The sequence below is a fragment of the Solanum lycopersicum genome, chromosome 3 (assembly GCF_036512215.1).
Source record: "Solanum lycopersicum chromosome 3, SLM_r2.1".
Lineage (NCBI taxonomy): Eukaryota > Viridiplantae > Streptophyta > Magnoliopsida > Solanales > Solanaceae > Solanum > Solanum lycopersicum.
The window spans coordinates 62,221,308-62,233,727 of record NC_090802.1 but is presented as its reverse complement, the minus strand read 5'-3'; the positions used below and the strand labels follow the sequence as shown (position 1 = coordinate 62,233,727).

The following is a 12,420-nucleotide window of genomic DNA, read 5'->3' as shown; positions in this document are numbered from 1 at the left end:
TTCTCTCGACCCTAATATACTATTTTGCAAAAAATAAAACCTATGTATATACACACTTTTATCACCCCAAGTTTTTTCTGAAGATATGCACAAAAGACATTAAGCAATAACAGACGGATCCTCCTCATAAAAGATGCTAAATTTTTCCAAGGGGGATAAACAAGTTCTGTACACAAGGGCAATCAACTCTTTCACTTGGATCTGAAAAGGTTTATCTTTTCTAAGATGATAAAATTCTTTCGTTGTTATCTGATCCAATCCTTTGGAAAGATGACCATAACAAGTCCAAAGAAGAACAGGGGCATATTTGTGGGCTAAAGCAAAGAACGATAGTGATGAAAAGAAAGGAAAGAGACTAAATTGGTGCATAACATTAAATACATTTTACTCATTTTGGACAAGGATCACCAAATTCAAACATAGTAATAGACAAACATGGGAATTAATATTATGAAAATTGCCAGTATAAGAAGCACACTACCAAACCACACCACACGGACCGCAAATGAGGCAACTAACTGTGAAATCAGAAGCAGTGTGTCCAAAGATAAATGTTTTGCTATAACAAAAGAGAAGCGGCAGAAATCCTGAAAACCATCCATTGTGCTAATGGGCGAGCTTGAAGTAAAGAACTAATAGTATAGCCAGGACCAAGACAACAATGATAGTGCCAATGATCCATTTATTCCTGCTCATCCTTCTTGACATTGTAGTCAAAATCTTCTTGCTCCTGCTAATATTATCATCCACTCCATGAAGCTGCCAAGGAAGAAACTTACTGATCATTGCATTTACATAATTATGCATGTTAATCTCAATCTTATTCCACAAACCTTTCCTTAATTAGATTTATCAAACTTCATGATCTTTTAATATTCACAAAAATAGCATATCAGAATCTCTGTTTGTCCACTTCTTAGTTTCACAATTTGTTTAGGCTGTTCAGATAGGATGGACAAAAATGAATAGATTGTGTACCGTGTCATGTGCATGCAGAAGAGACTGACGTTGTTGATGCAAATCTTGAAGAATTGAGACCCCCAGATCCTCGGTTTCTAGCATTGTCTTTCGACTGTCCCTGATCCTGTCGCTTGAACGGTTCAATCTCTCTGTTGACATCATCAACCTTTGCCTTTGATCAGCAGACACCTGTATGCCATTAGATCAAAATTTTGATCAAGCAAGAACATAATTTCTATGAAGAGTCAATCGAAATGTGAGAAAGTTTTCACTATCACATATCAACTTGTCTAGCATAAGATATCCTGACAGTACATTGATAAAAGATATATTTGTTCAATAAGAAGACTCGAGTAACGAGCTTGCAATAGGGGAATTACAACTTCATGTTTCTCCTTCCAATTTATATGAATATTCTTTCCTTCATGCGACATTCCAGACGTATTTGATACCATCCACTGGTAATCATATTCTATACCACTTTCACAACTTTTAAGATTATAAGCTCATTTAATGTTTAGATTTTAACTCGATGAGCAGTTGCTGTATCAGATTTAATTTTCAACTATTAATTTAACGTTCTTTTCCAATATTACCAACATAGTAAAAATTAAATTAAACATTTTTTACCTTGTGCCCTACCGAATACCTCTATCATAAAATGGAATTGACGGCGTAATGCTTAGGAGCTTACACTACTTGCTATTCTCGCTCTTGACATAAACGACACCACACTGGTTAAACTTCCCTTGTAAAGAAAAATCATTCAAACAAGACAAAAGATGGGGCAAAATAGAACCTAAAGTTGATAGACCACAAAGATAAAGTTGGAAATGTAAACCAATAAAGTAATACAATGTGAGAGAAGCACTATTGGTTCAGATGTCTGGAAAACTATGATAGTCAGTCTGCACAGTACAATTATCTGCATGCCATTACGATTGAAGTAGCAATTGAAAACTAGCAGCCTACACTCAACAGGAAGGGAATGTGAATCTACTTATGTAAGCTATAAAGGATTAAGATTAGCTTATAGTTCTTTCGTTAACGGACTAGCTTGACTCTTGAAAACATGATAGGGGAAGGAGATTACCATGTTAGCATCTGCCATTCCCGATTCCAACAATTCATCCCTTGCAGCTTGGTTTACATTTCCTGATGTGATTCTTTTCACTTCAGTTTTTAAGTTGTTCAGATCACTCTTATATTCTCTCAACTTGGCAAGAAGTGTGGCTTTAACATTTGGAGGTAAACTCCGAGCTTCTAGGTCCATTTTGCGAATCTGGAATAAGGACAAAAGAGCATTATAAACAAAAATATTTCAGAAACAAGCAAAAACAGGTTGCAGCCAAAGCTTACAAATTACCAATGCTTCAGCATCATCTAGGCCAGCTTTTATTTCAGACAGTTTCTGTTTCTTCTGTTCTGCAAATTAAAATAAAAAAGACAAACAGTTTTAAAAAGCAACTGAGCTAAATAGTCAAATAGTAAAGCTTAAGAGAGGCCCAAAAAAGGATGAAATACAGAAATCTCAGGTTAATGAGCCCTGCGATTGAGGAATAACAGAAGCAACAAAAAGGCAATAACTGACCTAATGGTAAAAAATGCAGAAGAACACCAAAACAAGTAGTAATAGCAGAGGTTTCAAATGGAACTTAACACCATTTTCTGGGGTAGATTTCAGGACAATTATGTCAAGAGAGTGTTATATGACTATGTCCATTTTTTACAAGATCAAGAGAATGTTATCATCTGCATAGTCCACCCCAGTTACAGGATTTGTATTACCATGACTTTCTTATTACAAGTTGCTCCCACAAACAACAGTACTGAAATAGTGATATGTATGATGCCAGTCAAAGATTATTAGAATATATCAGTAGTGATATCATCTGGAACACACATACACATAAAGAGTAATGCCAAAATCATTTTCAGACACTCCAATTACCTAATGTGTATCTAAAAGCAACGTAGTTATCTTGACCTCACACATGTAATATCTCCTCCCATTGCTAACTCTATACTCCTCATTTTGGATATCTTATTAACACCTGCTAAAATAGCTTATGTACTTTTCACAAAAATCAATTGAAATGCTTGCAGAGAGAGACTACACATTTTTGGAAAATTAAACAAAGTTCTACACAATTAAGAACCATTTTCATAATCTTCCCAATTGCTCAGTTGTTAGAAAATCTCATCCATTTGCCAAAGTTAAAATGTATAGAACCGGTCAGCAGGAAAACACCGAGCTATGAGAAAGTAAATAATTAGCCAAATAACCAAAACAATCTAACCAACTTTAGTAAAAGCTATAGCCACCACAGATAGACATTTTATTTCCATTTTTAAAAACAAATTGGTTTTACACTACATGTTGCGTAATCCAGCATGAAGAGCAGTGCTATTTATTCTTGTAAATATTCTTTGAGATTTAAAAGATTAAAAAATCCAGCAGAAATTTCCTTTTTAATAATTGTGGTGTTAGCCCACAAGCCTTGTCTCCTCCTCGACAAATTCCACAAGTACTTGTTGAACTTCCACCAGCACACCTATCCAGTAACTTTATCCACCAAGGCTTGGGCAATCGGAACCAAATCATGCATGAACTATTAAGAAGAGAACAAGAATGCATCAAAAGCATCTTTCAAAGAAAAGGAGGGAAATGACTGTTCTTCTCACCTCCATCTAGGATAGTAGCTGAGTTGCATTTCTTCGTTAAAATAGCTGAAAGCTCACAGTACTGTCTTTCATATCCTTCGAAAACCTGACTCATTCTGCCCCTTCTCAAAGTTCACAAAACCTTCAGATCAAAAAAACCACCGTAAATATCAGCCAATTCAGCTATCTCTTTTTCCCTAAATTACATTCTCCGTTAAAATATAACAATACACTAAATTGTGATCCTTCAAATCGACTATAGCCATGATTCTTAGATAACCGAACAAATCAAACCCTAAAGATACGATAATTTCGCAAATACAACTAGATCATTCTACTGATTCATAGAGAAGATCGATACGCACCTTGAATTGATCGGAGAAAGGAGACAAATACGCCGGCCGGTCGGCGATCGGAGAATTAGTCGGAAGTTCGTTGGCACGGTCTTTTGGGAACAATCGCGAATAATAGAATGATTATCCTATAGGAGACCTTTCAAGCACTAAGCAAAACATATCAGAAAAGACTTTATTACCCTTGAAAAGTTTTCCCCCCTTTTGTCTGAAAAAATAATAATTGATTGCACGTTTCAAATTGAATTGAAAATATGGAAAAATTACATTAAAAAAATTAGTATATTTTAATAAATAATTATCGTTTTTAGCGATATTTTTTATTTATTATCATTTAAATTAAATTGAAAATAAGGAAAAATTATATTTAAAAAAGTTGATACTTTTTAATAAATAATCACTTATTTTAGCAATACTTTTTTATTTATTACCATTTATAACAATATTATATTAAATCTGCAATATGAATTAAAAGCGAATTATGTATGCAATACATATAAATTATAATTGTTTTTTGAAATATATTATGTTTGTTTGATATAAATTAGGCACATTGAATTATAAATGTATTAAAATGTGTGATAAATATATCATACATAATTAAAACTTGTATTATACGTGAATAATAAATTGTTCTTTGTAATATGTGTCAAACTTGTATTATAAATGAATTAATATTGATCAAGTGAAAAAAAAATATTATTACTATAAATGATAAATATTTTATTATTGCAGTAGTATGTTTATGTAAGTTTCCAATAAATGTTACATAAATACTTTATTTAAATTCAGAATCCGTTTATGATATATGAATTTTATCGAGTTACCAAGTAAATTGTGAGGTAGCTAATGTCCTTCTCAATTGAATGTGTTGGGCTTGCTCGACAGTCCACACTTGTTGGGCCCAAGTATTTGTTTGTAACATTTGTTTTGTTATCTTGTTTGTTGGCTCCTTAAGACATCTTATATTATTGTTAGAAGACATAATATTAGGACAAGGGAGGATCTATAGGGATACTCTTGGGTTTACAATAACTTGTATAACTAAAAGCATTATCATCTTCTTCTATATGTTGAAGTATGAAAGTTTGTAATAGGTATTGCTTAGATGATTCTTCATTTGTTATGGATACGATAATTGAAATTATAGACCTGTCGATGCTCTAAAGAAATTTAACTCATGTACCATTTTAATGAGCGAACAATCCAATCCTTAAAAACATAAATACAACCTCACAAGGGCAAACGAGATCGATATGAGTTCTTAGGAAAGACCAGACTGTTATCACTAGAGTATACTTATTAGAGGACTCAATTTTGACAAATTTGAAACACGACTTGAATATTCGAGAATCATATTTGTCTTTTAAAGAGACAAGGAGAACTTCCAAGTCAACCGAAACCTCATAAAAAAAATTAAAAGAAGAAGAGAAAAAAAACCCTATAGAGTATACAACAAATATGAGATAAAATACATACTTTACATTAAACTAGCAAGCTAGAAACTACATACAAGTAACTTGCAAGAATTTTGACAAATAATTTAGTACTTCTCTTTGTTGGTTCTCAAAAAGAAACTATCCCACTCATGCTTTTGTAATGTCCCAAATGTATGATACTTCCAGCTAAATTCTTCATCAAATATCATACTTGAATATTTGCCCTGTCTCATCTCTTTTCTTATTACATCCACTCTTTCAAGAACCCCTTTCACTGCCAAATCAAATGCATCTTTAACTGTCTCCAATCTTGTTCTTGGATCTGCATAAACTACATTTGGTATAAGCTTTATCACTTCTTCTCTCATTGCTGCTACTTGTGATTTTGGTATTTTAGATAGTACATTTTCGATGCTCACTTTCTTTTTCCTAACATCATCTTCCGGTATGAGCACTGAGTATTTGGTGTAATCTTTTGGCAAGTGCCATATATATTGGACATACGCGGATCCAGGAGTGAAAAACACTGGGATACAACCAGCCAAAATTGAATCGAAAGTAGACCTCCTAGTGAACGAATCCCCTGAGGGTTGTAAGCAAAAAATTGAACTTTGAAACAGCCTCATTACATGTTCAGGCTTGTTGCATTTGTTGTGTAAGTCTTTACACTCCAATAGCTTGCATTTACGCCTCGTGGCTGAGCATTGTTCCATGATTTCACTTCTTATTGAGTCCTCAAGTTGAGGACGTGGAGCCCCCGCGAATGAAAACAACACCCTCCTCCTTAACTTCCTCATCCTGTTCTGCCACTGTACTACATCACTGTCACTTGAAGGATGGAAATAGGTTGGATATGGAATCGCGAAATCATTCCTGTTCCAAGGACTCGATTCGATTGTTAAGATAGTCATGTTCTTTGCCTCAGGTAACAACATTAACTTGTTCCCCCAAGCTGAATCTTCCTCAATACCTCTCCTAAAATCCCAAGTAATTCTACCAGCAATCATGAAATGATCTCTTCCCCACATTGTCTTCCATTCAGGTTTTTCCTTGAGAAACTTTGCGACCTCAATTGCACCAGCATCCCTCATTGATGTGTTGAAATCATCCCACAAGTACCTAGCAACATCGAACCCTGAATAGTATGGAACGAAAACTGCTGATGCTACTGAAGAATCATTCGTTAGACAATCGTACTGTTTCATTCTGTTATGAAACAGAACTTCTAACGAAAATTGATTCGTAGTATACCAACCTTTGTTCATGAAAATCCTTTGAGGGTTTCCAAGATCAGGACCAAGCCCCATATTTACCAAATATTGACACATATCTTCCCATTTATTCAACAATTTACATTCCTTCAACATGATTTCATTGAACTTACTAGGTATTTCTGCCACATAAATATATCGTCCTGCACATTTTCCTCCCTTGTTATCAACTTCCTTTTCGATCTTTTTCTCTTCTTTTGGAGGTTCCATTTTTCTTAACAAAGGTTCCAATTCCTTCTGGAGTTCCTCCAAATCAGGTACTACCACATTATCATTTTCATTAGACAGTGATTCTTCCTCCTTGGATCGCGTCGTCTCGTTGCTAGCATTATCATCATCAACACTTGTAGCATTGAAATTGGAGCTAACATTATGAACATTTTCATGATGAGGAGGTGGACGAAAGGATTCAATTGAATTTACTTCATATCGTGACGTTGTTACAAAACCAGGTAAAGAAGACCAATCAATTCCATAAAGCAATAAGTACCAAGAAACAAATAGAAAAAAGAAAACAAACCAAAATTTATTGCGAGACCTTGTTGTGAGGGAGTTATCCATTTTGTTTTACAAATGTTCTTGATCTAATTATCTTTTTTCTTCTTCTATTAAGCATAAACATAAAAGGTGTTTTCTGGCTTTAACCATGACGAAAAATAAAATTAAAAAAATTGATTGTTTTGGCACATAACAGAGGGCGGTAAGATGCTATAAAAATGCTTCTTCTGTTTGGACTATTCATAGGATTAGTTTAATCACTCACTCAATTAATATTGGACCACGTTTGTTCAAACATTAATCTTTAATCAATTTGACGTTAAATATAATAAAGTATATTTAGAAAGTCTCACATATTTAAATTCATATGTTATCAACTTATAATAATAGTCTCATATACGATATTTTAGAAATTTAATTCAGAAAAGTTGTGTATCACAGTAGCCCAAGGCCCATCACTAATCTAACCACTTTTGAACCTCTCTTTAAATTCTATCTTTGATAGTTTATGAGTTAATAAATTTCACCTTTACAACTAATTTGATGAATTTTATGTTTAGTTTTGCGGACAAATTTAACCAACTGAATTAACAAGAATATCATCATTTGTGCACTGACTGCAACTCAATTTTGAAAACGTATGTATTGAATATCGAGTAATATCTAAAACTTTTGATTGAGGTAATTCCTACGTAAACAAACCTATATTTATGAATTATGATGTTAACCAACTTATTAGTCTAATATGATATTAGGCTATATATTGTCAATTTTTTAAGGATCTGGACACACTTAATGTGCATAAAAAATAATACTCTACTATTATTTATTTTTTGTACTTTGATGTGATCTAAATGGTAGTTTAGGCACATTGCACATGGTAAAGTTAACACATGCCGGCAAGAACAAATGAATATGAGTATCCATCTAGTTCTAAATCTAATTTTCTCTAGATTTAATTAATGGTTCTTTAATTGTCGAAAACTAAGGTCTTGCATTTCTAGAGTACTAGCCTACTGGGTACTAATTATTAAATCTAAAAGTCTTAATAACATCGCAAAGATAAAAAAAAAAAAAAAGAACTATTATATTATGTCAATTAAATATTTAATTTTGATTGAACCACATTATCAAAATATCTTAAGAATTAGGAGTATGATTTTGACTTATATTCAGATCGAGAGTTTTTAAGTCTCTCATTAATCACAAGATTTTGTTGGACAATATTTTGAAAAAAATAATCGATAATTGAGGAAACTTTGAAGGAAGCTGGTAATGACTATTTAAAAATTAGTTGAACAAACTATGGAAGAAGAACATGGGGTTCATAATAACGCGTTAAATCCAGCCCGCGAACAGCGGGATTTTATTATTTACGGTAAAATAAACTTAAAAAAAAAACTCAAAACGGCAGAGACAAAAGCAAAATTAACGAAACAAATCATTACAAAAGAAATAACAATTTTACTGTAGTTTCCTCAGAAAAACTAGAGTCCATCGTCGGTGCTTTGTCTCTTCCTTTCTTCTTCCTATCTCTTCTCCATTTCTCACGCCCTTTTGACTTCCATGTCACTCTGTTTTCCTCTCCTCTAAAACACCCCTCCCCCCATTACTCAAAAGAAAAGAGAGGTTGAGCTTAATGGGTCCAGACAATAGCTTCACAGCTCAGAAAAGAGCTGGTGGAGCACTACCCACTACCGCCACACCCAACGGCGGCGCCGGAGGAGGACGTGCCAGCTCCATTTTACCTCGGGGAAGACAGATCCAACGTACTTTCAACAATATTAAGATTACTATTCTTTGCGGCTTTGTTACTATCCTTGTCCTACGTGGCACAATTGGTTTCGGCAATCTCGCTTCATCAGGACCTGATGTTGAGAACCTGAATCTAATTGAGGAGACGAACCGGATCATAGCCGAGATCCGATCCGATAAGGACCCGGATGACTTCTTCACCCTTAATGCAACGTACAGGTTAGGACCGAAGATTACCGCCTGGGATGAAGACAGGAAACTCTGGCTTCAGAAAAACCCTGAATTCCCTAATTTTGTTCAAGGTAAGCCTCGTGTTATGCTAGTAACTGGTTCGCCGCCAAACCCTTGTGATAATCCAATTGGGGATCATTACTTGTTGAAGGCTATAAAGAACAAAATTGATTATTGTAGGATCCATGGGATTGAGATTGTTTATAATTTAGCTCAATTGGAAATGGAAATGGCTGGGTATTGGGCTAAACTGCCGTTGATTCGTAGACTAATGTTGTCACACCCTGAAGTAGAGTGGATATGGTGGATGGATAGTGATGCTCTATTCACTGATATGGTCTTTGAGATCCCTTTTAACAAGTACGAAGATCATAATCTTATTATTCATGGCTACCCAGATCTATTGTTTGATCAGAAATCATGGGTTGCGGTAAACACGGGTAGTTTCCTCGTAAGGAATTGCCAGTGGTCTCTTGATTTGTTGGATGCATGGGCACCAATGGGGCCGAAAGGTCCTGTTCGTGAAGAAGCTGGGAAGGTGTTGACAGCTAACTTGAAGGGTAGACCAGCATTTGAAGCAGATGATCAGTCTGCGCTAATATACTTGCTGACCTCACAGAAGGATCAGTGGATGGACAAGGTGTTCATTGAAAATTCTTACTATCTACATGGATATTGGGCAGGGTTAGTTGATAGGTACGAGGAGATGATTGAGAAGTACCATCCAGGTTTGGGCGATGCAAGATGGCCATTTGTAACTCATTTTGTGGGATGCAAGCCATGTGGGAGCTATGGAGATTATCCTGCGGAGAGGTGCTTGAAAAATATGGAGAGGGCTTTCAATTTTGCAGATAATCAAGTGCTTAACTTGTATGGGTTTAGACATAAGGGATTGTTAAGCCCAAACATCAAAAGGATTAGGAATGAAACAGATAATCCATTGCAGTATGTAGATCAGTTAGATGTTCGACATGCAAAGCATGAGAGCACAGAAACTCACAGCTAGTGGCCACACCAGCTTTTGCATAGAAGAATCTGCAGGTATATGAGATATCATTTTGGTTTGTTTGTATTTGTAGGTTAGATCTGTAACACTCTGTAATGTAAACATGTCAACATAGCTCCCTTCCGCATCTCGTTACGTCTTGAAACCTGAGTAACCATTGCATATTTCCTAATTGTGTTTGGTCATTCTTGAAGAACTTGTACTCCGAATGTGTTGACAAGATCTTAGTTTCCGTTAGTATTTTTGTTTACCATAACTGTTGTATTGCTGATGCACAATCACTATTCATTTATTTTCTCCCCTGCCTGAGTTATCAGCATTTTGACCCTGTTTTGCAAATGACATCCCCCTATCCTCTATTAGATTGTCCAGCTGAACACATGGAAACTCCTAATTGGCTTATTAATCGAATGCCTGACATCAGATTTGGTCTTCTGTTTTGCTGTTAGATTTTCCAGCAGGGTCCTTTTTGCGAGTAGACCTTTTAACCAGCCTCCATTTTTACCCCCCTCACCACCCCCAAAATAAAAGAGAGGGGGAAGAGTAAAAATGGAATTTCTGAATGAAAATGCTTGTTTAATTGCTAGATTGATGCCGATATATCAGGGTTGAGTTCTTTCTCTCTGTAAACTCTACGATGTTTGTGACTTGAGAGATTAAGAATCTTGGCAGTTCTCCCTTCTCCTCTTTAATTTGAGGTGGGACATCTTCTAGTTGGTAGTATTCATGACTTGCCCTATCTTTCTAATGAGAAAGCATGCCTTACCTTAGAATGGGAACCAGGGATGGGTGAGGGTAACTGATTTAGACGACTGCTATATTGTTTTATTTGAGAGCTTGGATTAGAACGTCTCCTTCGAATTAAAATGTCTATATTGGTGATGGTCTTTTTGAATCTCTTTTATTATCATAAGGAGGAGGATTGTGGTAGATTGACAACCAGCGTGTAAAGCTGATTAATATGTGATGAATCTTAGAATACACGACATAGATATAACTTATCATAGCTAGATTGAGATTGAGGCATAGTAGTTGTTTCTTCTTGTGAAGTGTCTGCTTTGGCCTATCGAGTTCATCATTAGATATTAGATTTTGATTTGTTTTTTACCTTTCTACTTCAACCTTACATTAGTCCCTGTAATAAGGTGCTGATAAATATTCTTGTGTTGTATAAATGGAGTTGTAGCCCAGGTGTTTTAGAGATCAATTGGTTCGACCAGCAGATTGGTTTAGTCAAGCATGGCAAATCTATTCAATGATTTATCTGAAATCACTTGTTAAGTAATAATGTATTCATATGATATGGCTTGTACTTTGTTAAGTGCTCTGTTTTTTTTTTAATTTTATGATGAAGCAACATACACCAAATAAAAACTACTATGCCTCAGTTCCATATAACTTGGAGTTACGATTAGTGGATGTGCAACTATGGATTTGGGTGGGATGATGTTGGTTTACAGCGCTGCATATTAACTGCCATGCAAATCCCATTTAAACTGAATTACATACTGCTAATCTAGGCTTCCTAATTCTTAAGCGCTGTTCTCTTTTACTGCACCTCTTTAAAAAACCATTGTGTCAGATCTAAAGGACGGACTTTGTTATCCTTATACACTATTTATTATTTGTGGTCTAAACATTTTCCCAAGTTTCTTGATCTTTTACCGTCCATAATAACAGTATTTCCGGATTTTCCACAGGGTGCGACTGAGGTTTTGACCTGTCGTGGATGAGAATGGCTCTCTTGGAAAGAAGCGGCCATGTTTCTTCTGGTTGTTATACTTTGGTGGTCAAGCCTTGCATCTTTTTTTTTCCTCCCACGGTTTTAAGTTTGTGTTAGGTTTACTTATTTCTAGCAATATTTTAGTTTCTCAGCGAGATGCCTTTTGAACTGTATGAATGATATGCTTGAAAAAGAACAGCTGGAACCAAATAGAATGAGTGTAGAATTTGTCTAGATAGCTTCAACATGAGTTACTCACTCTCAACCTACACCTTTGGTAGGTATAAGATGTGATCACACTTGTATAATTGCAATTCTTGGACGGTTTTTTCTGTTGGTTAATGATTTTTTGGTATATGATAGTGGACCATAAAGTTATATGAACTTGAAAATGTACCAATATTAATTCATCTTCTTTCATTCTTTTAGCCTTTTCGCCAAAGTTTGAGTAGTTCCATCATATCGATAACTTGTCCAGCAGATGGTGGTATGAGGGCAACTGTTTTTTTCTTTTAGAGGG

At 35.1% G+C, this 12,420-nt stretch overlaps 3 protein-coding genes across 3 annotated transcripts; 1 reads left to right on the top strand and 2 right to left on the bottom strand.

Moving 5' to 3' along the window:
• Positions 1-360: 360 nt before the first annotated feature.
• LOC101266321 (vesicle transport v-SNARE 11) lies at positions 361-4,220 on the bottom strand. The gene is made up of 6 exons (XM_004235958.5): positions 3,990-4,220; positions 3,646-3,766; positions 2,327-2,385; positions 2,054-2,242; positions 979-1,149; positions 361-759 (listed from the first exon to the last, which is right to left on the bottom strand). The coding sequence occupies exons 2-6, from the start codon at positions 3,737-3,739 to the stop codon at positions 607-609; spliced, it is 666 nt and encodes a 221-aa protein (XP_004236006.1). The 5' UTR covers positions 3,740-3,766; positions 3,990-4,220; the 3' UTR covers positions 361-606.
• A 1,092-nt stretch (positions 4,221-5,312) lies between these two features.
• On the bottom strand, positions 5,313-8,580 carry LOC101261703 (probable xyloglucan galactosyltransferase GT11). Its single transcript, XM_004236431.5, has one exon. The coding sequence runs from the start codon at positions 7,246-7,248 to the stop codon at positions 5,521-5,523; it is 1,728 nt and encodes a 575-aa protein (XP_004236479.2). The 5' UTR covers positions 7,249-8,580; the 3' UTR covers positions 5,313-5,520.
• Positions 8,506-12,284, top strand: LOC101263199 (probable xyloglucan 6-xylosyltransferase 5). The gene is made up of 2 exons (XM_010320517.4): positions 8,506-10,212; positions 11,878-12,284. The coding sequence occupies exon 1, from the start codon at positions 8,825-8,827 to the stop codon at positions 10,175-10,177; it is 1,353 nt and encodes a 450-aa protein (XP_010318819.2). The 5' UTR covers positions 8,506-8,824; the 3' UTR covers positions 10,178-10,212; positions 11,878-12,284.
• The last annotated feature ends 136 nt before the right edge of the window (positions 12,285-12,420 follow it).